The 27,079-nt window shown below is 37.1% G+C and overlaps 2 protein-coding genes across 2 annotated transcripts in view; one reads left to right on the forward strand and one right to left on the reverse strand.

Moving 5' to 3' along the window:
* The window catches only part of LOC128072687 (multidrug resistance-associated protein 1-like), a 32,503-nt gene extending 17,845 nt beyond the window's left edge, over window positions 1-14,658 (forward strand). The window contains 14 exon segments of the mRNA XM_052666759.1: window positions 845-1,031; window positions 2,814-2,883; window positions 3,770-3,827; window positions 4,973-5,192; window positions 5,610-5,764; window positions 6,752-6,907; window positions 7,799-7,998; window positions 8,541-8,667; window positions 9,978-10,079; window positions 10,748-10,891; window positions 11,724-11,882; window positions 12,585-12,751; window positions 13,689-13,883; window positions 14,359-14,658. Of these exon segments, the coding sequence (XP_052522719.1) occupies window positions 845-1,031; window positions 2,814-2,883; window positions 3,770-3,827; window positions 4,973-5,192; window positions 5,610-5,764; window positions 6,752-6,907; window positions 7,799-7,998; window positions 8,541-8,667; window positions 9,978-10,079; window positions 10,748-10,891; window positions 11,724-11,882; window positions 12,585-12,751; window positions 13,689-13,883; window positions 14,359-14,470 (2,052 nt within the window). The 3' untranslated portion in view covers window positions 14,471-14,658.
* Window positions 14,659-19,112: 4,454 nt separating this feature from the next.
* HSPA13 (heat shock protein family A (Hsp70) member 13) lies at window positions 19,113-26,879 on the reverse strand. The gene is made up of 5 exons (XM_052666998.1): window positions 26,798-26,879; window positions 25,872-26,212; window positions 24,924-25,137; window positions 24,205-24,372; window positions 19,113-22,641 (listed from the first exon to the last, which is right to left on the reverse strand). Exons 1-5 carry the CDS (start codon window positions 26,820-26,822, stop codon window positions 21,971-21,973), a joined length of 1,419 nt encoding a protein of 472 aa, XP_052522958.1. The 5' UTR covers window positions 26,823-26,879; the 3' UTR covers window positions 19,113-21,970.
* Between the last annotated feature and the right edge of the window lie 200 nt (window positions 26,880-27,079).

Below are 27,079 nucleotides of genomic sequence, written 5' to 3' on the forward strand. Positions count from 1 at the left end.
GCTGTGATTCAACAGTTCCAATACACCTGGAAATTTGAGTTTTATGACATTTGGTCATTTCTACTTTGCTGACGATTGTTGACAAGTGCAGTAATGTGTGTGGCATGGCAAATCAAGATGAAACCCTTTGTGGTTACTCTTGATGCCTTGTTGCTGTGAAGAAGTTATAGCCAGCATAGGTTATAAAAAGAAGGGCTTGTTGACTAAGAAATTCCATAAGAGAAAGTGAAATCAGAGGAAATAAGTTTTTTCATGTAAGAACTGTTAACGTGGGAAGGTAAGATGGTTGTATGAATTAGTGCAGATTAGTCCTGCTGATTCAAGCTTATTCCTGCAAAACACATGTATCATTGTGAAATGCTTGCTTATTATGAATACTTTACTTATTATAAAGTATGTCTTTCACTTCCCCGCTCTACCTTTCCTCTTTTCTTACTTTGCCTGCTTCATGGCTGATAATATCTGACAGAAGAAAGAACTCTAGTAATGATAGGCTTCTTGGCAGATATAACAGTAAGACTGTCAAACTATATCTAGTATGTTAAAAGCTGTAGTATCTACTTGTTCTCTTTATGATTGAATCTAAACCATTCCTGAACATAGGATACAGAGTAAGAAACAGGTAAGTACAAGTAATAAGAAATAGGTATAAGCATAAACTATTTGACATTACACTTGGCAATTTAAGGAGAAATGTAGTAAAGCTGGCAAAAAGAATGACTGTAGTAATAAGGTAGATAAATAACCAAAATCCAAGAAAAATTCAACTTCTATGTTAATAAAATGCCTACTTTTAATACTTGCTTTGTTTTTATATGGTGAAATGGAAAACACTGTGTTTCAGACTCGTGTTTTGGTGACACATAACTTAACACTCCTGCCTCATGCTGATCTTATAATAGTAATGGAAGAGGGGAAAATAAGTGAAATGGGCAGCTACCAACAACTCATTTCAAAGAGAGCTAAATTTGTTGAGCTTATTGAAGTCTTCAGTGTAGAGAACAGAAGTGAAAAGACAACTCCAAATGAAGGTGAGAACATTCATTATAGTATGATGTATTTATTTTGTATTTTTCCTTTTCATTAAGCTTCCTAAAATATTCCTCTTCCCCTTCTTTGTAACAAACTGAATAATTTCTGGAAAATGTAAAATATTTTCATATGTGTTTTGATATAAAATTATTGGTTGAAATTAAAATAGAATTCAGGCTTTAGTTCTCTGAGATCAGATGACTGACTTTTTTCAATTAAAAGATGTATGATCAAGCTGCCTTAAGCAAATATTTTTGCTATTATATACTAAGTATTTTGCTAGATTACCTGATTCTCTTACGAAGGTTATGTTATTCAGTAAATATCCAGAGGACACTTCAAATTTGTCTTCAAGTGTCAATGACTTACACTGGACACTTCCGATTTCTTTCATCTTAGACTGCTGTAATAATGTAGAAGGCATAGGAAAATATTATCCATTTGTAGAAAAATAAATGAAGCTTTTTGTACTCTTAAGAGATACTTCAGCCAACAAGTGGGCAGCATAAACAACAACTTAATACCTTGAAAAAGCATGTTTACAAACCATTTGTGTGGTTTTATATTCAGTTCTGTACCCTGGTTGTTCAGTATGTGATCCTCAGGCCTTATACTGGAGCCAGCACTCCCAAATATTTGCTGAGATTTGATAGGGAGGAGGGGGAAGACAGAACAGCAAACTTGCAAGAGGCAGCAGGAAGCAGTCTTGGGCTGACTGTAGAGATGGTGGTGTGAGAAAACATGAACTAGCCATGAAGAGTGAGTAAAGATACTATGTTTAACTGTTGTTAATTCTAAGTTGCTCCTTTCAGACATTCAAGCAAACTACAATGTTGCAATTTTTTTTTCAATATGCTTTTTAACTTTATATTGGGAGGGAAATTTCCTTGCTGCCATAGTTCTAGTATCTTGTTAAAATCATAGAATTGTTTGAGTTCTAAGAAGTTGGAAGTCATCTAGTCCAGCTCCCCTGGAATGAACAGGGAGGGACACTGACAGCTGCCTCAGGCTGCTCAGAGCCCTGTCCAGCCTAAACCTTGGATGCTTCCAGGGACAGGGCACTTCTCTGGTCTACCTGTTCCCGTGTTTCACTACCATTATTGTAATAAATAAATAAATAAAAAATAAAAAAAAATTATATCCAGTCTAAATCTCCCCTCTTTTAGTTTGAAACACTTCCTCTTGTCCTACCACAACAGACCCTACCAAAGAGTCTGTCCCCTTCTGATAGCCCTCCTTTATATAGTGAAAGGACTCTGTGATTTCTCTGGGGCCTTCTCTTCTCCAGGCTGAACAGCCCCAGCTCTCTGAGCCTGTCCATGTAAGAGAGGTGTTCCATCTTTTGGAACATTTTTGTGGCCTTCCTCTGGATGTGCTCCAACAGATCCATGTCTCTTCTGTCCTCAGGACTCCACATCTGCATGCAAGCGCTCCCAGTGAGGTCTCAGCAGAGCAGAGGGGCAGGATCACCTCCCTTATTCTGCTGGTCTTGCTTCTTCTGATGCAGCCCAGGAAACAGTTGTTTTCTGGGCTGTGAGGGCTCCTTGTTGCCTCATGTCTATCTTGTCTTAAGACCAGGTGAATAAGCAGCCACAGTCAGCCACATCCATTGCCAGTCAAAGGCTTGAAGGTATTTTAAAACAAGACTTACAGGATTCATAACTTGAAGTACACCCACCCACTCATCACTGTGTTTCCTTTTTATTTCTAGATCCTTACACTGTTCCCATCTACTCAATGTATAATGATTGAAACGATTTTACTATTTTTCGCTTTTGCAGCAAGTTCTTCAGATGAAGAGTGCCAACTAGGGAGGAGTCTGCAGCAAAGAGAGTTGTTGAAACCCAGGCAGTAAGTATTAAAAAACAATAGCCATTGCCCATCTGGTGCAATGCTAGAGCAACCCTAAGTTCTGTAGGCTGTGTCGTTATCCTCTGCTTTGAAAACACAGGTTAAGACTGAATGTCCCATTAGCAGTTGGCTGCAGAGTATGTACTTAGAGCTTATCTTCTGGTTTAGTTTTGTAGGAAAGAAGTGCATTTGATGTGCTGCATGAGTTCAGGGGGTCTAGTTCATCGGCTGCTTCCCTGTCTAAAGTATGTTGAGTGAGAGTGAAGGGCACTTTCAGCCTTGGCAGGAGTTGGAGTTTCTAGTATATTAAAAGGTTGTTTATGTTGTTTCTTTCATGTTGATTTTTTTTCATTTTCCGTCTTTTAAAAAAAACTTACGGTCTTTGAAGTAGTGAGATGAGCTCCTTGATGAATTTGTAGTGCACTTTAATGGGGTATCTATAGGGGAGGAGATAGTGCAGAGCTCCACCAAACAAAGAGACAATGCAGGACACTTGAGCTTAATCACCTTGGATCAGATGTAGTAGAAACAGTCATAGCAAATAATTAGCCCTATTCTTTGGCTCAGACAAGGCCTGAGATCCAAGTTTCAGCATACTTGCATGCCTCAAAAAAGAGTGGTATTATGTTTCTAGCTGCAGAGTCAGTCAGTGCAGGGCAAGCTGTTTTATCTGTATGTGACAATACAAGAAATGAAAAGTATATACCTAGTGTGGTTCTCTGAAGTTTTTTAAACAAAAAATTAGAACAGCTAACAGCTAAGAGTGGATTGTTTGTAAGAAAGAAAAATTTACAAGATTTCGTAGTATACATTTTTATACTTGAATAAAAATGAATATAATTTAGTAGTTTACAAGGAAATTTGAAAGTGTGTTTCTTACTTTCAGTTCTTCAGGTCAGTGGAAAATACTCAGAAATAATAAAGAAAAAGTTGCCACTGGTGGTGTAAGTATCAGTAATAGAAAAAACTCCAGTATTTGTCCAGTTTTTTTTTTTTTTTTTTTTTTTTTTTTTTTTTTTTACACTTAAGAAAAAATATATTATTTTTGCAATTCACTTTCCTCTTCCATGTTAGGACTTCCTGGCATTTAATTGCTGCATTTAAAATAAATCTTACAATTTTTTTATTCATCTTTAACAATTTACCCTGATATTTTCTATTTGTTTAATCTCTAGGCTGTGTCTGTTTTGCATATTTCAGAAAGAAGATATTTAAAAGATCTTACTTTGGAAAAAAATCTGTCTCATCTGTAGGTTTAAATACCTGTGTGCTGGAGCAGAGACTAGAAATCTTGCATGTTATTAGTTCTTCAGTATTGTTTTGTGTTAGAAATGTACTTTATGCAGTCCTCAAAAAAAGAAAAAAAAAAAGTCTCCCACCTGCTAGGGAGATGGAAAAGAACAAATGAAGTAGAATGTGAAGAAGATCAGAATTTCTTGGGGAAATAAAATAAGAACAGAGATGTGGACGAGAACTGAGTTTCCAGCAAGAGAAGGCAGACATAGGCACAGAACCTATATTACTGCTATCACTTCTGCCTTCCTGTTGGCCCGAGTTTCTCCCTGATAACTTCATTTACAGGGATGATGGAAACTCTATTCTGCTATGCCAAGTTCCCTTGGCTTCGATAGCCCATAGAAGCAGTTTTAAAGTTTCTAACTACAGTGATGAACAGGAGTAATATTTGCTTTAAATAAACTGCATGCTGAGGTGTTTGTTTCTTTTTTTCCTGTTTTGTTTTTGGTAGCAGTGGTGGTGTGTTTTTTGATTGCTTATCTGTTTAATAATCTGCGTATCTAAGATTATTGAAGTCTGTTGCTGCAAAGTGTCACAAGCAAGGTTGCCTAGGATACATATGATCTAAAAACAGAATGTAGTCGATGGTGAAACCTTTTAGCACTATAATTTTATATACCTTAGTTAGCAGATTTAAGAAATAAAGAAATTCTGTGGATTTATTTATTTAAATATGGATATATTTAATATATTCAGTTTCCATTGTATAATATCTATTTGTCTTCAACAATGATACTGTTTTTATGAGTAATTCTTATCGTTATTATTATTAACAATTATTTTTATAATTCAGATGAAAATATCAGTTGTTTTAAAATACCTTCAAGCCTTTGACTGGCGATGGCTGTGGCTGACCGTGGCTGCTTATTTAGGACAAAATGCACTAGCCATTGGGCAGAATCTGTGGCTTAGCACCTGGACTGCAGAGACAGCAAAAATGAGTGATTTCACAGAATGGCAACAGTCACGAAATTACAAACTTGGTATTTATGGGCTTTTGGGATTCTTACAAGGTAAGCATGAGCATTTATAACTGGTTTCCTACCATTTGCCAACTTTGGTCTACTGAAATTTTTATTACTAGAGAAATAATACAAGTTGTTCCATAAACAGATTTATGTGCATTATGATGCAGTTGTTTAACCTGGGAGAGGAGCAGTAGAATAGATATACAGCTGTGTAGAAAACTCTTTAACTTTTATACTTCTGAGTTCTAGAACATCTGAATGTAACCAAATGAAGTTAGGTATGTTAGCATGTTAGGGAAGGAAGTGTGCTAGCTTGAGACTTAACTGCAGGGAGGACATGCTTACAAAGTAGTAAAATTTATCAACAAAATGCCAATACAAAAACTTGTTAAAACCAAGGTATGAAGTTAAATCCTCTCCCTCCCCTACCATTCAGACTCTTTTACTTCATCTGTTCCCAAGGTCTGCTTGTTTGCTGCGGTGCCTACATGCTCACCCGGGGCTCCCTTGCTGCTTCTAGGACATTACATCATCAGCTGTTGGACAGTGTATTGCACCTTCCTCTTCAGCATTTTGAAACTAACCCAGTAGGTCAGATCCTCAATAGATTCACAAAGGTAAATGGAAAACTCATGAGTATTTTCTCTTTTAAGAAAATGAAGCTTGAGTGGTTACAGATTTAATCCTGTTTAGTACTATAGAAAAATAAAAGATATCAGAGTAAATGAACACAATATCTAAAGATTGAAAGCTGCTTCACTGCGTAAGAACTTACAGAAAGGTTTGTAGCTGCTTTCATGCGAAATTCCAAAAATATATTATTGACAAAAGCTGTATAGACCCTATTTATGATCATTAGGATGCCATTTGTCAAATTTTATTCCCACAGTACAGTGAGTTTACTAGACCTAAATCTAATCCACTTCTAATAAGTAGCTCTGTGATCTTCATTTGCATATCAGAATCAGATGTCGTTGCCAAAACCAATGAATACGTTCTCTATGAATTCGCATTCTCTAGTATATATAGACTTACAGTGAATGTTATTTTCTGGTGTTTTTTGCTTGGTTTTTGGAGTACTTTGACTATTGGGAGTTCTTATTATACAGACAAATGTTATTTGCTATGATTTAATACTTCCTGGACTTGTCAAAAATAGTTTGTTCAGACTGTTGCGATGCATAGCAGATTAATCCAAATGCAGTAAATGGTGAGGGCTGTGTATTTTAGAATAGAGCTGATCCTATCTGTGTAATACACTAAGTCAGTTCATAAAGGTTTCATTAAAGCCTCTGTTTTTTTAATAGCATTAGATTATAAACAAGACTTGAAACTGTTACTGTGTACAGTAGGAGATTATTTCAGTACATTTCAGAGTTATTAACTGGCTTACATAGAAGAGCCTGTTCTCTGACATATCGTGAGTTTTCTAAAAGACACTGGATCTACTTCACCTTCAGAAAAATAATATTCATATATGAAAATATTTCATTAGGATGTCATCAGGTGGGGGGCATACCTACTAACTTACATTGAGGGTGTTATAGTTTGATGTAGTTGCAAAATTTATTCAAAAGTCTTGATTCTTCTGTGCACTGTTACAGGACTTATTTATAGTGGACATACGTTTTCATTACTACTTGCGAAGTTGGCTGAACTGTACACTAGATGTTATTGGAACCATTCTAGTTATCACGTTTTCCTCACCACTGTTCATAGTGGTAGTTATTCCCTTGGGATACTTGTATTTTATTATCCAGGTAAGTTCATTAGGCTTTATAATGTTTTCTAGTTGTATGTACAGAGGATTTCAAAAAAACAAAAACAAAACAAAAAACCCCACAATGTTACAGGCTTAAATTATTACTCACAGTGGGGGGAAAAAAAAAAGTCTACAGAATGCATCTAAATTTACTTGCACAAAAAAAATCTTCCAACTTCTTTGGGAATTAGAACAGTCCTTGAATATATCCTGTAGTGCTTAGGAACTTTTAACAATTTGTATTTTTCTCCTTACGTTTTCTTTTCTTAGACAGATACAATATTGATGTAAAAATAGGCTGATGCCTTGTTACCTTTGCTGGGATATTTTTTTTGCTAAAGTGTCAGTTATGCTATGGAGAAACTGAAAGATAATGTTTCAGAAAGACTAACAGTTGCATTCCTATTTCTTGAGGCTCAAAGTACATGTGTAATTAACACCTTCAGTGTTCTTAAAATAAGAACGTATATGAAGGAAAAGAGAGCCTGGATTCAGTCTTTACTAATGAATGTAAATGCAGGCATTACTACATTAAGGAAGTAAAAGACAGTTTTTATGTGAATGAGAAACAGAGCATTTTGTTTTTCAAGTTTACGTGGAAATTTTAGTTGGTTGCTATGTGCCTCTTGTAGTATAGCACATTTGTTAGATAATTTGGGAATGATTTGCTTTTAATTCAACCTTCCCAGTAATACATATAACATTTTTCAGCATTAAAATGTTGGTGTAATTTTTTCCAACTTCTTCATATGCAACACTTACAGGAATTATTTAACAGCTTTGTTCCAGAATTGGAAAAAAAATATATAAAATAATATTAAATAATTTAAAATAATGTAAAGGAAACTGTAACAAGTTGTCAGTTATTTTTCCTGTACTGTTTGATTAGCGATACTACATAGCAAGCTCACGACAGATTTGACGGCTAGCAGGAGCATCACATTCTCCTGTCATCTCCCACTTCACGGAGACTATCCTAGGAGGGTCAACAATCCGAGCATTTGGCCACCAGGAGAGATTCATTAGAAAAAATAATGATGTTGTATATGAGAACTTAGTTTATTTCTACAACAATGTCATCTCAAACAGGTACTTTATAGCATCTCTGAGACCTTTGCCTGTAGAATTCTACAAGGATTTTGTTTCCTTTAGTCAGAGCAAAGCTACTTGAGAAACAGGATAAGAACAATTTATCTAGTGTTCTCTGTAATGAGTGCACAGGTGATGTCTGAGCACTAGGATGATTTCTTCTTTGTGTACCAGAAACTAGCAGGTTAATAGAAAGTATGCATGTGCTGTTTAGGATGAGAATACCAACAACAAAAGTATACAGATGGATTATAAACATGGGCTATATACTGTATTGCAATTAATACTTCCTCTAACAAGCTTATAAATGAATTACAAATGAATTTTATATTTTATATTTTTATATAAAATATATTTTATATATTTTATATATCATCATATTCCCTCCCCAGACCATCTGTGAAATTGAATGCTGGTACATACCTTCTCTGAAAGGAAAGTTGAGACACAGCTCTAGAAGAGCCACTATATTAGCAGTATGTTCACTGCACTCAAAGAAGAAAATTTGTGGTAACTCACTTTCTTTGACTTGTTTACTGCAGGTGGCTATCTGTCAGGCTTGAATTTCTAGGGAATTTAATGGTGTTCTTTGCTGCACTGTTTGTAGTACTGGCTGGAAATACAGTGAGTTCTTCTACAGTGGGTTTATCAATATCATACGCTCTAAATGTAAGTCATGGAATTTTTTTGCTGCTATCACATTCCCTATGAAAAGGGAGGAATAGGCACAGTGAAGTTGAGTAGATAATGCATACAGTGAGGGTAGTTACTAAATCCCCAAACAAGGAAAACTTTATTCTGTAAGTTCCTTTAATTCTGGGAAGCCTCACAGTAATTATTTTTTACCCTGAAATTAGATGAAATAAGAACTATTAGAATATACTTTAAAATCAAGTTAATCACACTATGTATGGCTCACTTTTAACTGTTATGTTAAATCAAGAGTAAGAAACCAGGTCGTATTTGAATATATTTCATATTTGATTTCTTGTTCTTCTTCACTTACTGAATACTATGTGGGGATACTTACTTTAAAAGTTAATTAAAATCGTGTACTTCTTGCATTCTGCTTGTAAAAAAAAAATAAATAAATAAAATAAAAAAATAAAAAAAAATTGAGAGCTATGTTAGCAAACTGTCTTGTAGTAAGATGAACTGTATTGATAGGTTTCTAATTTAGGTAAGTCTTAAGTATCACATGTAGACTCAGACTAAAGCATCCAGAATATCTTTAATGTGTGGTGCTTAAGAGCCTAGCAATGTCCAGATTCTCACCATGGAAAATGCTTCAGAAATAATTGAAACTGGGAAGGGAAACATGCAGGGGGGAGCCTGGGGAGCAAAAGTAAGAGAGGAAAAAAAAAGGGAGAAAGAGAAAAAGAATTGCCAATCCTGTTATACCTACATTACCCCCAACTTAGAAGAATTCCATTCCTTACTGTTCTCTCTGAATAACTGTCATTTATATTATGTACTCAGTGATGACAGTGGCAGGTACTGCATGGCGTTCCACCTTCATCTGACATGAAATTCACACCAGTCTTTATTTAGCTACATAGAAAATCTCAAAACAGTTGAATCATACAAAAAAAAAAAAAAAAAAAAAAAAAAAAACCTCTTTGGGCTCACTTTTTTTCCCCTGTATTTAGTGACAGAATTGTTACTTACTCGATTACACAAAAATCGTACTGATTCTGTCTGCAGAAACATTCCACGTGTTTGAAGAATTTGGCAGGCACAACAGATCAGATGATTATTTCCAATATAGATTATTTTGTGTGTGGTGTTAGTGTACTTTATCTAGGAAGTAGTGTAGTGATATGCCCACAGTATGAGCCACACGTTGTAGCTTCCTTTCACATGTTATACCATTACTGTGTGCTTGTGAAGTTATTCAGTTTGGGTACTTTTTGAAATCATCAAGCTATGTTCCAGTACAGTTGAATTGTTACATTCTACAATGCATCTTTCTTCTCCAGATAATTCAGAGTCTAAATTTTTGGGTGCGTAAAGCATGTGAAATCGAGACCAATGCGGTTTCAATTGAAAGAGTTTGCGAATATGCAAACATGGATAAAGAGGTGAGCATTCTTTTTGGAATAGTAAATGGATGTTTAATTTGTGAACAAAGAAAGCTCAGGTTGAGTTTCCATGCTTTGTGCAACCAAGAGGAGCATTTTAAGAGTGGCAAACAGGGAAGAGAGGCATTGTTATCCACATGTCTGAGGAGGCATTTATTTCAAAGTTCTTGGCCTTGGTTATTGTGCTTTTCTGAAAGTAGTACCCAGAGAAGTAAAAGACTGTCTCAGAAACAAGTCCCTCTTCTGTGTTTTTTTTCTTTTACTCACCCCCATGTTTTTGTTTCTTTATGTTAACATCTTGCTTTTCTTTCATACTCCTTAAAACAAAATGTTTCTCATAGAATGTGTGTTGGAAATACCTGGAAGATTAGACTATGGATAAAATTCAGTTCCTTGCCAGTCAAATAAGGGAACTACTAGCAACTATACAGTTCAGCTTCTTGAATGACTATATAATCTTCTTAAAACAAAGAAACATAGAAGTTGGAATGTTGTTGCAAAATACATCATTTGAAGAAATTTCTCCTTCCCTTATATCACAATGGAATTATCCTAAACTACTGGGAGTTCTAGATGTATATAATTTTCCTTTTTTTTTTTTTTTTTTTTTTAAATGAGTTGGGATTATTTCCTGGTATATACTAAAATAACAGTGCTTTCAATTCTAGGAACCATGGATTACATCAAAAAGGCCACCAGTAGGGTGGCCTGATAGAGGAATAATAGAGTTTGTTAACTACAAAGCTCAGTACAGGAAAGATCTTGGTTTGGCCCTGAATGACATCTCCTTTCAGACACGGAATAAAGAGAAGGTATTGTATATAATAAGAAATAAGTCAGATGTATAAACTTCTGTTTTTGGACTTTTTATTTCAAAAATATCTCATATGAAGAGACTCCAATACTAAATATACCAAGATTATGTTGAACAGAAAATAAGTGATTAAGATATTAAAGAAAAAACAAATGAAAAAAGGAAAAGTATTTTCTCCTACTCTGTAAAAGTTCTTATCCCTTTCAGAAGTGGAGGTAATGTTTTACTTCCCACCCTTCCCCACATACTATCATAGGCAAGTATCTCCTTGAATCTGAGATAAAGCTTTATTTAACTTTAGGGGAAAAAAAAAAGCATAGGGAAAAATATTACAGTTAAAATACTTCTAGCATTTATACTAATTATTTTAATGTTATTTGTTATAAAGATTACATTGAAACTGTTCTAGATTTTTCAACCAAGTAGGACACTTCTGAGATCCAAATTTAAAATAAAACCTCTTTCCACTGTGCTGAATATTTCTATTGAAAACTATATTAAAATCATATATATGATTGGAGTTAAGCAGCTTTGGGTTTGGGATCAAGGAACACTGAACAGGACCTCGTTTTGAGTAGTTCAACTGAGGAGTGCTAGACAAAAGGAAGGCTTAAGTAAAGGCTTCCCATTGAACGAGGCATAGGCTGGAGGCAGAGCTGTGATTGTAAGCATGTCAAGAGTGAGTTTTGAACAATTTTATCCACCTATAATGTTGGTGAAATAAACTGAAGATTTGAACTGAGAGTTAAAACTGAATTTATTAGTCACTTTATATGTACAGCACTCAGCATAGAAAGTCATAGTCTTTACCAGAAAACTTTCTGTTTCAGGTTGGAATTGTAGGGAGAACAGGAGCTGGTAAATCAACGCTCACAAATTGCTTATTTAGAGTTCTGGAGGGATCTGGAGGCAAAATAGTTATAGATGGAGTTGATATATCAACTATTGGACTCCACGACCTGCGTGGGAATCTTAACATTATTCCACAGGTGAGATGTTTTTGAGATGACTTTTTGGGGTGTGTGTGTGTGTGTGCGCGCTTCTAGCACAAAACATTTAAGCTTTGTGGAGTATTTTTTTTTTTTTTTTTTTTACTTTGTTGACTTGAGAATTTTTTTTTTTTTTGAGAAACTACAAGCCAGAAGTCTATAGACTGCCAAAAGACAGAGGCATAAAACTCCAATAGAATGTTACTGCTTTGCATACAGGTTCTGTAATGGCACGTCAGGTTTTATAGCCAAATTTTTACTAGTCTTGGCTTTTCAACTGAACACTAATCTTTAGTAATGCTTGCTTAGTGCTCTCTTGAAAAAATGTCATGATTATTGCATGTTGGCATTTATGTGGAAGAAACCTCAAAACAGGTCAGACCAAAAGAGTGACGTTAGGTTTTATTGTGCTAGATTTAGTTTAACAATCTTAGCCAGAATATCTCGTGTTGTCCAGGATCTGTAAGTCTATGCATGCTGTTTTCAAGACTTAACTGCATCACTAATTCATAGGGAATTAAATAATATGTAATCATGAATCATGTATGTACGTAAGTTGCCCTGAAAGTAATGCTTCCTGTCCATTTCCATGGAAATGATCAGATCCAAAATCATTGATTTCATTTTCCTACGCTAATAAAATGTTGTGTACTCTTTAAGTCTGTGTTGGAACTTTGTACTCAACCTCTGCTATTATTTTAGGATCCCGTCTTGTTTTCTGGGACGCTGCAGTCAAACTTGGATCCACTTGGAAAACACTCTGATCATGAACTGTGGGAGGCACTGGAACTGTGTGACTTGAAGAGTTTTGTCCAGTCACTTCCAAAAAAGCTCCTTCATGAGATTTCAGAAGGTGGTGAAAATCTTAGGTATATAAATAGCAAGTGCTATTGTAGTAATTTTCTGATACTGTAAAACTGTGTTTTCTTTCCACGTAACTTATTACAGAAATTGTCAATATAAAAATTACCCTTCTCCAATCTGAATAGAATTATTGGTAGTAGGTTTCTTCACGGTTTTCTTTGAGCTTGTAACTATATGAAGTCCTGTAGCGTGTGTTGTATGGGAAACAAAGGAAGTGGAGTAGTTTCAGCTCAAGTGTATAAATGAATGGGGGCTTCGTATACCACCCAATTAGATCTGGAAGAAAAATGCTTGTTTACTCACTTATTTTAAAAAAAAAAAAAAAAAAGGGCAAAACAACAGTGAACTTTTTTGCTCTATGTAGTTAGGCAAAGCAACTCATCTTTAATTTGTAGAATGTTACCCCATAGAAATGTAGGGAGAGTGACACGTGAAATATAATGACTCATGCAAACAGTGAAGCTTTCAGCAGCAAAGATACAAGCAGTAATTTAAATGGAGCATATTGAAAAATAACTTGAGTTTTTTAGGACAGATTATTTTCAGAAATATCTGCAAGGCATTCACCAGAAGTAACATACAGGAATATCCAGACTTTTATCTTGAACATTATTATATTCAGTCTGGCTTATTCAGATTCCCCATAATAATATGAATACCGAAGTTGAGGGCAAAGCTAGGTTTAAAAGTCACTCCATATTTACTGTTGGTACACAGTGTGAGAAGGAATAAGGACTTTCAAAATTAGGTGAATATATTTTTTCAGAGTTTTGAGAAGTACAAAATGTTGTTGAAGAAGTTGGAATAGATAAGCTCCATACTAGTCCCAGCTTTATGTCAACAACATCTGTTCCAGTGTCTAGGTCTAAGTAGTGAAGAAACAAGATCATTCCGCCCTTCCTCAAAGTGCCTAACCTGACTTTCTTGATGTATTTTTAACAGTGTTGGCCAGAGACAACTGGTCTGTCTGGCCCGTGTTTTGCTACGAAAGAAAAAAGTCCTAGTTCTTGATGAAGCAACAGCTTCCGTTGACATGGAAACTGATAACATAGTGCAGTCCACCATCAAAAGAGAGTTTTACAACTGCACAGTATTAACAATAGCCCACAGATTACATACAGTCATGGATTCAGAAAGGTAAGTTAAGTTTTGATATGCCATTTAAAAATTAATGGCTTCTTTTAGATGCATGAGTTTGCAGACCTATGATATTTACTCTGATTTTTTCCGTAGTAGCTTTGTATCTGCACAACCCAGTGTATCACAGAAGACTTGGGTATCAGTCTTAATTAAAGGTTGATAACCTTGTGTTCTGTTTCCATGTTCTAATTACATTTTTTTCCTGCTTGGTTGCACTGGTATTAGCTACTGTTATGAACACTTAATTTTCTAGAACAAAGGGACACACTGCAGAATTTTTACCAGCTGAACAAACGTTCCATTTCCAAAAGGCTTTATTAATATGGGTATAACTAGTTTTAAGTTTTAGAAAGCAATGATAGATCTTCTAAGTAAGATTTCCAGTTAGTAGGTATCTGTAGAAGGATTGGAAAATATGGTTTTTTGTTTTTTGTTTTTTACCTTCTGTAATCTTTATGCTTTTGTGTTGTAGAGTGCTTGTTCTGGATGCAGGAAGGATTCTGGAGTATGATACACCACATAATTTGTTACAACGAAAAGGTGCCTTCTCTAAAATGGTTGCAGAGGCGGGTATAAAAAGATAAAGAAAACTAATGAATAAATTCTTATGAAGATGAGAATTCCTTGAACTGATACACTCTCCAAAGATATGCAGCATTCCTGATGTTATGAACTTCCTTGAAAGTTCCTGACAACACTGCTGTTTACTGCGACTACAGTCCATACATAATGATTAGGTTTCTTAAATCAACTTCCTTTTTTTTTTTTTTTTTTTTTTTTTTTAATACAAATCACTGATTTTTATTATATTGGTACTGGACCAACACAATGAAGGAATGATTTTCATGATATATTTTAAATTTTTAAATATTGCACTAGTGAAGATGGATGCCCAGGGCCCCATCCAGCCTGGCCTTGAACACCTCCAGGGATGAGGCATCCACAGCCTGTGGATCCACTTCCCCCTGACATCCAACCTAAATCTTCCCTCCCTCAACTTGAAACCATTTCCCCTTGTCCTGCAGTTATCTACCCTTTCGAAGAGCTGACTCTCTTCCTGTTCTATAGTCTCCCTATAGGCACTAAAGGGCTGTAATGAGGTCACTCTGTAGTCTTTTCTCCAGGCTGATCAAGCCCAGCTCCCTCAGCCTGTCTTTGTAGGAGAGATGCTCCCAGTACCTGATCACCTTTGTGGCCCTCCTCTGGACCCTCTCCAACAGTTCTCTCCTTTTCTTGTATTGTTTTTACAAAATCACATTGTGAAAGGATACTACAAAATGGGTACAGCTATTTGCTAGCAGATTTTAATGCAAAACTCTACTATTTAGAGCTACTCAAAAGAATATGTGTATTATTGAAAGTTTCAGTTAAACATTCCTGTGCTGCTTAAGCCATCTAAATATTGCCATTTTTACTATACATCCTTAAACTCTTCAATACTAGCTGTGGTTGGAATAGGTTAAAAGATTGGTGAGGAGAATAAGAACTGAAGACTAGTGAAAAGCACTGTAAACATGCTCAAGTGACCTTGCAGCATGGAGGGAAAAATATATTGTACCTGTTGTTTATTCTGTGTATTTGACAAGTAGAACATCTGTATATAGATCACACAGGTGTGTGGTAGACTGGGAAGCACCTGTTGAATAACTTGAGCCTCCTGCCTTTACAGAGAAGATCAGACCACAATGAAGGTCATGGCATAGTGGTAAACAATGTCTGCAGAAACCCTTGATCAGCAGGTGAAAACAACAGGTTCCAATAGCATGGACTGAGGTTAGCAATGCCTGCAGCTGCACTTGCGAGCCTCTACGCAGGTGCTGCTTTGTGAATCCCTTGCTTGGTGAAGTAACAAAAATATTTTTTCTTTGTATTTCAGCAGTGAGTCTGTGGTTGTTTCTGCTGCCTGTGTGGACTTGACATATTGGGTGTAGTTGGTAGGATCACAGAACTGCCAGAGGTGACTTTCCACATTTTGGAATGGCCCAGCACTGAGCACTGGTGCTGTGTGGCTACTTTCCTGGCTACCACGATTCTGATGGAACCATGGCCTGAAACAGATGTCAAGGTAGTGGTTACTCCAGATGATTGAGACAGCTGTGTATGGAATACCATGAAGATTAGGATGGTTGTTTGTTGCCAGTCTTAGAGCTCATGACTGTGAAGTTGTCGCATTATGGAGTAAAATGAGAGAATGGGAAAGGGTAGTCAAGACTTGATAAGATGTGATGGCCATCATACAAGAACTAATTACTACTGAAGCAGAGCAGTGCTGTGGACTGCAAGGCATTGCAGAAGGCACAGGTATAGAAAATGGTTTTGATTTCCATGAAACCTTCATGGGATCCCAAAGAACAGTATAGAAGTTTCTGAGTGAGTCCTTGGATTCTGAGACTGAGTATGAGTCAGAATTAGATCAGGATGTGGTAGTAGCACAGCAGATGCTTTGGCAGCAAATGTCAAAACAGCAGAAATTAAAGTTTGGCAGGTCCCCTGCACTACTGTTACTGTAGCCTCTTACCATGAGGGAGAGCAATGATCCCATGTTCTTTTAGCTATCAGGTGGTGATCTGGAGGAATTTTAAAAGTGTTAGCTCTAGTAGGCACTGGAGATGAAAATTCTGTATCATGTAGCAGTGTTAATGATAAAGAAACCACACACAGATCCATGATCTAGAAGCAAATTCAATCCCTGCCCTACAAAATGAGATTGCCTTAACAATAGTAAATACTATTCTATTTACCACAACAGTATTAATTGCCCCAATTATCTTTGGGGTATCAGTGCATTGGCAGGATGGACAGCTGAAACATTAAACAATTACTTCTGCTTTGGGTGTTTGCAAGTGGGATATATTATATATCATTTGATCTGTATATATTTTGCATGAGTTCCCAAAGGATCCTACTGTGCTGCCCATGACTGCCAAGGTGGTGTCCGTAAAACAATATTACGTCTTGGGGAGAAGAGGAAGTTACTCAAACCATCCAGATGCTTCAACAAGTGGGAATAGTTAAAGAAGCCACAACTTCTTGTAATAATCCTATTCGACTTGTTCAGAAGTCAGACAGTACTTAAGGAATGGCTGTAGATTATAGAGAATCAAATAGTCACCCAACACTTGCAGTTATTGTATTAGACATAGTTATTCTCGTAGAAAAAATTAACAAAAATGTATAATGCTGAAAGGTGATAACAGATCTTGCTAATGCTTTCTTTTGAACAGTGATTGGTTTAGAAAGCTAAGGCCAGTTTGCCTTTATCAGGCAAGAAAAGCAATATTCTTTTCAAGAACTATCTCAGGGACATAAAAAGTCTCTCCATTTGCCACCAAATGATAGTGGCTAATGTTTGGTTGTTTACCTTTCTATTGATTATCTGTTGATTACAGTGGAGTTGCAACAAGAAATTTAAGTAGCTGCTGAAAGGCTGAAACTGCACTTACAGGACTAAGGCTGGGCAATTAATCCAAGCAAAATACAGGAAGCTACTCTTTGATGAATACATGTTTTACCTAGGAGCCGTAGTATTGGAACAATAGTATTGGTGTCATGAACCAACATCAACTTGAAGTTCATTGTGAAAAAGCACAGGCTCTAGCACTTCAGTTTGTGTGAATCTCAAAGTTACCAAACCCAGAATAATATCAGCAGGAGTTGGTATAACAGACTATGTATTACTGAAAGGAGATGACATTCCTATTTTCCTCCTGTATTACAGGCTGGTTCATCATGCTTCGTAATCTTGTACTACAAGCATATGCCCTAGATATATTTCTGCAAGATCAATATGTAAATACTCAAGTTTGGTTAGCCTCTATTCTTATTCTTTCAGGTAGCAAATACAGAACACCTGACACAGGCTCCCATGAAATATGTGAAATGAATTGAAATGAAATATTTACACTGGACATTGAAAGTAATTGCTGCCTTAAATTTGGAAATAATGGCTGTATGCCAAAGAACCTTACAGCATCAATTTGTAGTGGTCTGCCACTCACTTCAACAACATACAATGCTGTTCTGAGTTTGGAGGCATGCATGGGTCCAACATTACTGATGGAGTAGCTAGCATGGAGGATGACTTTCAGCATCTCTAGGACTTAATACATCAAGTGAAACAATCTACCAGTGGTGCCTGGTGAGCTGAGCAGTTCAATGCCTTCAATGAGACATTTAATTCAAAACAGTATTGTAGGGATATATTTATTCCTTTTCCTATATGTTACACACCTCTGTAAATTACCCTCTCCCATAGTGCCACCCTTAGCAGTAGTGGTCTCTCAAACGAAAGGGGTCAAATGGAGGAAGAAATGGATTAAAAGTAGAAGAGTGACCATGAGGATTGTAAACATGCTCCAGCTGGCAATACACAGTTTGGATAGTAGTCATAAAGAAAAATATATAAATGATATTTATTCTTTTGAGTGTTTGACAAGTAGAACATCTATGTATAGATAACAGAGGTAGGGGAGCTCTATTAAACATGGTTCAGATCCCTGCTTTACTAAGGAGATCAAAACACAGAGCTAAACTACATCTCAACAAGCATAAATAGTAGGCTTGTAATTCTTCAGCACGGGCCAAGCATGGACACGGTGCCTGTGTCTCTACCTATGTACTTTGGTCTGAGTGCCTGCTGTAGGGAGCACCAGCTGGCAATGAAAATACACATACCCTACCTTTTAGCTGTGGGGCTGTGGTGGTTCCTGCTGCCTGCACTGCTAGCTCACACATCAGTGCAAGCAAAGTTTGCAGTTTTAGGAAGAGGGTGAGAAACAACATCTCTTCCCCTCTTCTTGTCCCCCACCTGAGGGCAGCAGTGGCTTCCCTGTAGAGCAGAAACTACCATACTAACATTTCAAATGGGGAAAGAAGTCAGGTGCCCAGGAAAAGCTCTTCTTGGGTCCCATCTCTTACTTACCTTCACACTACCCCCAAAACCCACCCTTTCCTAGAAGTAGCACAGAAGAAACTGGAAAAACACAAATTGGGTTCTATTTCCTAAACAAATGTTTTAGGATTAATACTAGGATAGGTAATGACTCCAGTACCAACAGCGACCAACATCTCTTGCAAGGTACAGAGAAAGTCATGTATGGTAATTTTATTTATTTAGGGGGAGAAAAAGGTTTTTTGTGCTTACTACTGGACTGACACAATTCAAAGAATAAACAGGGAAATAGTGCTGTTAAAATAGTTCCCTGGGAAACTGAAACAAGGCAGGGCTGAAGGACAGAAATTCTTTTTATTAAAAACATTCTAAAAGGTTATTTATAAAATGCATTTCATCATCTGCATTTGGAAACAATTCAGGAACATACTGCTGGTGAGGCAGCTTAGGCATTTCGAATTTCAATTTGCAACACAAGCTTTAACTGTATGAACTTCTCATACACTTAACACCACAGGTAACCGTACTCAAGATTTCCAGGAGAGTTTGAAGAAAGAGTTCAGCCTTCGAATACCAATTTATTTAAACAAAGGCTTCTGCTAAGCAGTACATCTGCATACCTAGAAACATCCACTTAGTGCAGTGTCCTACTCATCTTTCAAATATGAAATATATTTTAATATAGTAGCATATATTTTAATACAGTAGTAAGATCAAAGACAAAACAGATAATTTGATTGCAGAATTCAGAAAATAAATAAGGGTGCATTGGGAGATATCAGATGTACAGTAGCTTTTTTACTTCAATGTGCATAGAAAACTGAAAGAATAAATACCCTTTTGTGATTTTTTAAATTATTTTTCTTAATAAACAACTCACCCTACCCTTACCCAGATTAAAACTGGAGATTTTGTTTTTAATCTCCTCTAGACTGAAGGAATATGCTAAAGTACTTCCTTTATTTGCATTGTTTAAACAGTTTAAAGTTACACCCTCACTTCTGCCTAACTTGTCCTAAAACTGCAAAAAAGCTTTTAATAGTTTAGCCCAACTGCAACGTGGTTTCATTTTAATCTATTTTATTACACTGTGTAAAATAAGCAGACCTGCATTAAACAAATAAAAAAACCTGAAGTCCTACAAAAATTCCACAGTATTTTGAGATGAATTTACAGCAGGGCAGCAGAAAGGCCACAATGACTCCAAATACGCTGGAAAAAAATATAGTGAATGTACACAAATATATCTGCAAGGCAACTGCATATGAGAACTGTACTGCATACTGGCATCGACTTCACTAAAAGACTTCTTTCAACTCAGGAGTTTTAGTTCTATTCACGTTGGTCCCTTACCTCACTCCCTTTTATTTTATAAACATGCAGTATTTTATTTTAATACATTATCAGATTTTACTAGAATTCCCATATAGATGTAAAGACAGGTGATTTCCAAAGGTATAAAGGCAGGGAAAAAAGCATCCAAAAAGTTCCTTTAGTTTTCAACTCAGTGAAATTAAATGTTATCCGTATTTTGGGAATCTTTGTGAAGTTAAACACCACCCATGGAATGGCTAAACAAAACTAAAACTCAAGAGGTTTTTAATAGGATTACTTCAAAGGTATGTTTAGACCACAGCTATGCAAACAGCTGCATCAGCAGAATTGGGAAGGCAGTGCCATAGATCTGGTCTATGCCAGGAGAATAATAGGCCTATTTTAACGTGGTCAGAGGTTAAACCATAGCTCTAAGCCCACACCTGATGCCTTGGCATGCTTATCAAAAGTTATTTTTTGGAGCATACAAGAAAATGCTTAAAATCACCTATTACTAAAGCTTACCTGATACTGCGCTGATGAATAAAGACAATCCTGAGTTGAATGCCTTCACTTGATAGTTCTAAACAGATAGAAAATCCCTTGGCCCATTAAGTAATGTTTTAATTTTCCAAAAAAAAAAAAACAACAAAAAAGCTTCACAATTTTTCTTTTTAATTTTATCATCCTTTTCTCCTCTTTCATTTGCTAGATAGGTGAATGGCAAAGTATTTGCTTAAAATACAGGCTGAAGAAACTTTACCTCTAATCCTTAGTTACAGGCACTGCTTCTTTCCCACATAAACAGCTACCACCTGTTATCTATGCTGAGTTTAGAGTAGGAATATGACACAACTTAAAGATACTAGATACTAACAGAGATACTAGCTAAAATGTATAAACAAAGCTGGATGAGTTTCCATCAACGAGAGGAACTAGATTTCATCTAAGCAGTTCATTTGGTCCCACACTTCTTCCCCTGAAAACAGTAGAGCTGGGGGAGCGGGGGGGCAGTGGGAAGATGTCATACACTTGTAATTGTGCGACAATTTAATTCATGTTGGTAAAATTCAAAGGAAAATATACACATGTAGCTTCAAGATACATAAAATTAATATGGTTTTCAAATAATGTGGAGAGAGGTATAAACAGTTGGTGATACGCACTTGTTCTTAAGTGTAAGACAGCAGCACCTCTATATTAACCATCCAGAATGTTTCAGGAATTTAGCCATTGTAGACACACTAAGCAACTCCACATTACCAAGAGCTAAATTTCTTAATATGTTTTGACTCAAACATGAGACAGTAATTTGCCACGTGGTCTTCATAAAACTAGTATGCTGTTATGAACAGCAGAAGATTCAAGTGAATGTATAAATCTCATTCAAGCTGCAGTATGCCTTTTAGAAAGGTTTTTAAATGCTCAAATGACTCATTTTAATAAATAAATTTTAGCTCAACACTGCTAGTGCTATGTGCGTTAACACTGCTTCACATTCTTCTAAATAAAATATACTTGACACAGGAACATCCATACTACAATGCTGCATTATTTCTAAACTTTGGTCACACCCTCTTTAATTTTTAAACAAACACCTCTTCCAGATTTGCTAATAAAATTTAGCAAAAGAATATGAGTGTGTCATCTTTAGGATTTTCACTCTGTATCCAATCTAGAGGCAAATACGACTTCAAAGACTTCAGAGCTTTAAAAATCACTTGTACCTTTAAGATAACATTTAGCTCAAACAGATTACAAAAAAAAAAAATAATAGAATATTATATGGCTAAGGTTAGGCTCCACTGACAGTCAGATAAATATGCACCATCCAAGTATGCTTTCGGAGAAATGGGATGCAATGGGAAAGAGTTTATCTTTAATTAAAATTAGTCTTTCGTAAATGCTTATTGGGAATTTCTATTGCGCTTACTTGGAGAGGCCAGGACCCACCAACAATTCCTGCTTGGATTGCTACACCCATTACAACTGCTAGATCAGGGTCTACGGAGGTGTTGGGCTCCTTTCCAAAGAAATCCCGAATAACTTCACGTATTTTAGGAATCCGGGTGGAGCCCCCAACTAACACAATTTCATCCACTTCCTCTTCGTGTAGGTGGCCTTCCTTCAACACCTGTTCAATGGGAACAAGAATTTTCTTAAAAAGGTCCTCGTTCAACATCTCAAATAGTTTCCTAGAAATTTCTCTTTCAAACACAACTTTGACAAAGTTGTTTTCTCCATCTGAAGCATCTCCAAGATTTTGCAAGTCTTTTGTTTTCTGTGAAGGCTTGCTGTTAGGAACAGTATTTGGCTTTACATCACTTTCAGGCAGTTCTTTTGTAAGCTTCCTTTCTGGCACAGTCAATGACACCCTTAATGTAGATGCCTCATGAATAGTCAAATTTAGCTTAACTGCTTCCACAGCCTGTCTGAGGCGATGTATTTCTTCTTTTCTTGATGGCAGAGAACCATATACTTGATTGAGTTGATCATATAAATGCTGCATCAACCTCTGATTAAAATCTTGTCCTCCAAGTTTGTTGTTACCTAAAACATCAATAGAATAGAGTGCATCAGATATCACCTCCGAAAATTCAGAAAGCAGGTCACATCTCCTCTGGCAAATATACTCCAATATATATATATATATATATATATATATATATATATATATATATATTTGCCATACTACTGGCAAATAGAACTCCAGGGCCAGAACAACAATACTAGGACCGTAAGCACCGAACAAGAGCTAACAGAACTACGAAAACAGATTAACAAATTATCATCCACTGAAGAGTACATGATTGACTGTAACTTCCAGATTTTTTTAATTTTTTTTTTTTTCCTACAGACAAAAATGAATTACAAGAAAAATCTGTAGCTGGTAGCATGCCACTGAAGTGCAGTATCTCAGAGCAAATTATTTTCCCAGCTAAGATTCCCAGAAAATTTACATCTCTCCTTCTGCCCAGATGGATTTTTCTGTTAGTACTACCACAGTGCAGCTTTATAGGAGTTACTGTTCTAACATTTTCAAGTTATCCAATGGTTTCATCCATTCACATGAAAAAGCTGCATACCATTGAAGCATATGGAAATATCCTAAAAAAAGCAAAAGAAAGTGAGTAAATGCAAGTAGTGGGGTTCAAGTTCTATTAAGTGAATATATAAATCTCATTCAAGCTGCAGTATGCCTTTTAGAAAGGTTTTTAAATGCTCAAATGTTTGTCTTACCTTGTCAAAGGTTTGTCTTACGTTAGCCTTCAGAGAAGGTATTCTCTATTACTTCTACAAGATTATTCTTGCACCTTATTTCCAAAACCTTTCAAAGAGTTGTTCATGCTTTACATTAAACAGATTTAAAAGTGGCCTGGCAGTTTTCATCTATGTTGAATAGTACTCTCAAAGTTTCTACCTGTCTGCTATGAGTGAAAACGGGAATTCACTTAACAGACATCCATCCAAATAAGTCACAATGAAGCAGTTAAGTACTGTTATTCCACTCTTACTGGACATCAAACATTGTTTATTCAAGGCAATGCTAAGAGCATCTCAGATCTGTCCAAATTTGGGTCATCTGCAAAGCAGTTGTGCATTCACTCCAGTTTTACTAAATGTTGCTGCCCAAACTCTTTCCCAAGTGATGAATCACTGTGGCATATATGTATTAAAAAAAAAAAAACCAAAAAAAAAACTTCTGGGTTAACTTCTGGGTCATCAAGTCCTACGCAACTGCACTGGAGCCAAATGCAAGGCAATGATGTTGTAAAGCACTCAGCTTTAGTAAACTGACTTGGTAAATACTCAGCTCAAACAAAGGTAATAGAATGCTTTAGAACAAAGTATTTTCCGTAAGCAGCAGCACTTACACCAGTAAATATCAACAGCCTCGGATAAAATTAAACCACAGTTTATAACTTGGAGTCACTTTAAAACTGAATTTCTCTTAACTGGTGAAACCAATTGCAGACCTGGTTGCATATGAAAGGCAATTACCAGCACTTTGTTGTGAGACTGGTATGTTTTAAATAACCTCCCTAAAGGTGATGTGAGGTGTTATCTTTCCTTTCCTACTACTCCTTCAGAAAAGTAAAGCATTTTTCTCACCTGCCATGGCTCGTGTGAGGAACATCCCTCCCTGCTTGTTCAGCAGAGACACATCCAAAGTTCCTCCACCCAAATCTACCACCAGGACATTAAACACATCAGCTTTGTGGAGTCCATAAGCCATAGCCGCAGCTGTGGGTTCATTGATTACTCGCAAGATTTCTAGCCCTAAAAAGAGCAAAGCAATAGTCACATACAATTCCAAAAACTGTATTTCTCACTGTCACAACATTTACTATTAGTTATTTAGAACTAACCTTAAGTGAAATGTCAGCTATGTGGAAATAGTTAATCAAGTATTACTGCTTAGAAAATTATTTTCCTTATTTCAGCCAGAAGTAATACTATTTCACTGTCAGGATGAAGACATCTACACAAATATGTTTCCTTGAGAGACCCTTTGGCTAAGTAGATTCCACATCCTATTTGTATTTTAATTATTGTCCAATAATGCTCTGTATGTTCTTTCTATTTGGAGATGACAAAAAAAAATAACATCCTTAGATGAAGGGTCAATTCTCCTAGCCACCTATGCTTGCATTAGTCTGTTGCATCTGTTGGCACCCAAGAGTTCTGTCTTGTTCTTCGTAATTGTTAGCAGTCTTAAAGAAAAAAAACAAATCCATTCTAAGGCTTTCTATTCTCCCTAGACTTTACCACTAGTGAAATAAACATAATGTAAGGCTCCACAAAACAATTCCGGAATAAAAAGACAATACCTGCAAGGTTAGCAGCCTTAACAGTGGCATTCCGTTGCCTTTCATCAAACTCTGCTGGCACAGAGATGACTGCCTTTGAAATGGGCACACCAAGATGGTCTTCTGCCATTCTCTTCAATTTCAGTAGCAGCTGAGAGCCGATATGCTCCGGAGTGACACGAAAGGTTTCATTAGTTGTCACAGAAAATTCAGCTGATCCATCGTTGTTGAAAATCTATGAGGAAAAGCAACACAACTCATATGTAAGACATCTTTTTCTTACATTCCCTCCTCTGCTACCACCAAATATTAGGTTCGCATATTGCTCGTTTATTCAGGGAAAGATATGGATGTATCTATCCAGTGAGGCTTTGGACACCCCCTCCCTGGAAGCATTCAAGGCCAGGCTGGATGGGGCTTTGAGCAACATGGATGAGTGGTAAGTGTCCCTGCCTGTAGAAGGGAGTTTGGAACTTGATGATCTTAAAGGTCCTTTTCAACCCAGACCATTCTACATCTCTGATTCTATGTACTTTCTTCACTTCATTAATTACTTTTTTATTCCTTGATTGTAAACAACTGCTTAATCATCTTTAATGCTACATGATACAACCACACATTTGAAGATGACAGTAATGCTTCTTAATCATTACACCTTTTTTTTTAGTACGTATCTCAAAGTAAAATAAGGTACTGTTAAAATTTTGAGTTGGAGCTTATGCTGGAACATAACCTAGAAATACATTTCACAGTGGATGACAGGGTTCCCTGGAAATCATCAGCTGTCATGCTGAAGTACACCACTTCCACCAGCATTTCCTCCTCTTCTCTCTGGGTGCATCTTATGGTTTCCAGGCGTATCAGATTTAGCCGAATGACTCAGAGTCAGAAAAACTGGTTCTGCATTACATATTTCAAGCTTCCTATATATCACTGGTCTGGAGAGAAGCAAAGATGATGTTTGCTCACCTTAAATGGGTACCTGCTACTTTCACTCTTCAGTTCTTCTGAAGTGAAGATTTTCCCAATGAATCTTTTTGCATCATATATAGTATTCTGAGGATTTGCATCAGCAAGTTCTAGGCCATCATATCCGACGTATACATCTCTGTCCGTGAAAGACACTATACTTGGAATGCTGTTGTGCCCGTTTTCATCTGCAATAACCTTCACCTGCCCTGTTCCAGGAAGAAAGACACCTACAGAGCAGTAAGTTGTGCCAAGATCAATCCCAATTACTTTTGGTGTGGGCATTGGTAAATACTGTTGAGCTAGATAGCCAGCTAGCAGAAGAGCCAGAATTGCAGAGCCTGAAAGACAAATTAATAGGTCAACTACTATTTTGGGAGAAAATGCTTATGAACAATTCTCATAGGAGACCTAGTTAATGAGGCTGTACAAAAATCACACACATGCTCACTGCTGCTTCAGCCCCAGCTCCCTAAGAGCACCCTCCCACAGCCCTCAGTCTTTCCTACGCCTCGAAACAAACAGGTAACCTAGTTTAGGAACACTGAATGATTTCTCCATTTTACACGTAACCGACATACAAAAAAAAAAAAAAATAAATAAAAAGAAAGAAAGAAAGAAAGAAAGAAAAAAGAAATCCAACGTGGCTAGGACGGTCACGGCTGTCTTTCAACAGAGCAGAGAGTGCGGGTTTCTGTCAGCTACTTCCCCGCACAACGCCTATCTCCACAAGAAGCAAGGGAACACCCCGAAACCACAACGGAGCCATCACGAAAAGCCGCTCCATCCCGGCAACGCCCCCAGCAACCCTGCACAGCCCCAGAGACGAGACCCGCCAAGCTCAGGCCAGGCCACTCTTCCGCACCCGCCCGCCTTCCTGCCGACCCCAGCACTGCTCCGGCCCCCAGCCGGCTGCCTGCACGTACCCAGCACCGCCATCTGCCCGGCCATCGCTGCTCGCCGGCTGCCGCAGCACCGGCCAACTCCGACTGCTGACGGGTCTTTCCGGGCCGCGCCGCGCGGAACGCCGGGAATTGTAGTACACGCTGCCCACCCGCCCCGCCGGTGTTCGCGGGCTGTCTGTAGGGAAAACACTACACTTCCCAGGAAGCACGTGGGGACGTGGCCCTTTCCTGCTGGTGCTGGCCAATGGGCTGAGAGAAGGGGTCACAAACCAAAGGGTCGGTAGGGAGGATGCGTGGTAAATA

This window comes from Tympanuchus pallidicinctus, unplaced genomic scaffold, assembly GCF_026119805.1.
Source record: "Tympanuchus pallidicinctus isolate F22 unplaced genomic scaffold, pur_lepc_1.0 scaffold10, whole genome shotgun sequence".
NCBI lineage: Eukaryota > Metazoa > Chordata > Aves > Galliformes > Phasianidae > Tympanuchus > Tympanuchus pallidicinctus.

What these genes read in the sequence shown, in the direction of transcription:
- HSPA13 (XM_052666998.1), bottom strand. Translation starts at nt 26,822, where the DNA reads ATGGCCGGGCAGATGGCGGTGCTGG. An exon ending in CGGGCAGATGGCGGTGCTGG is followed by an intron (nt 26,213 to 26,797) that starts GTACGTGCAGGC and finishes TTTGTCTTTCAG; the next exon opens with GCTCTGCAATTCTGGCTCTT. An exon ending in TAAGGCTGCTAACCTTGCAG is followed by an intron (nt 24,373 to 24,923) that starts GTATTGTCTTTT and finishes TGCTCTTTTTAG; the next exon opens with GGCTAGAAATCTTGCGAGTA.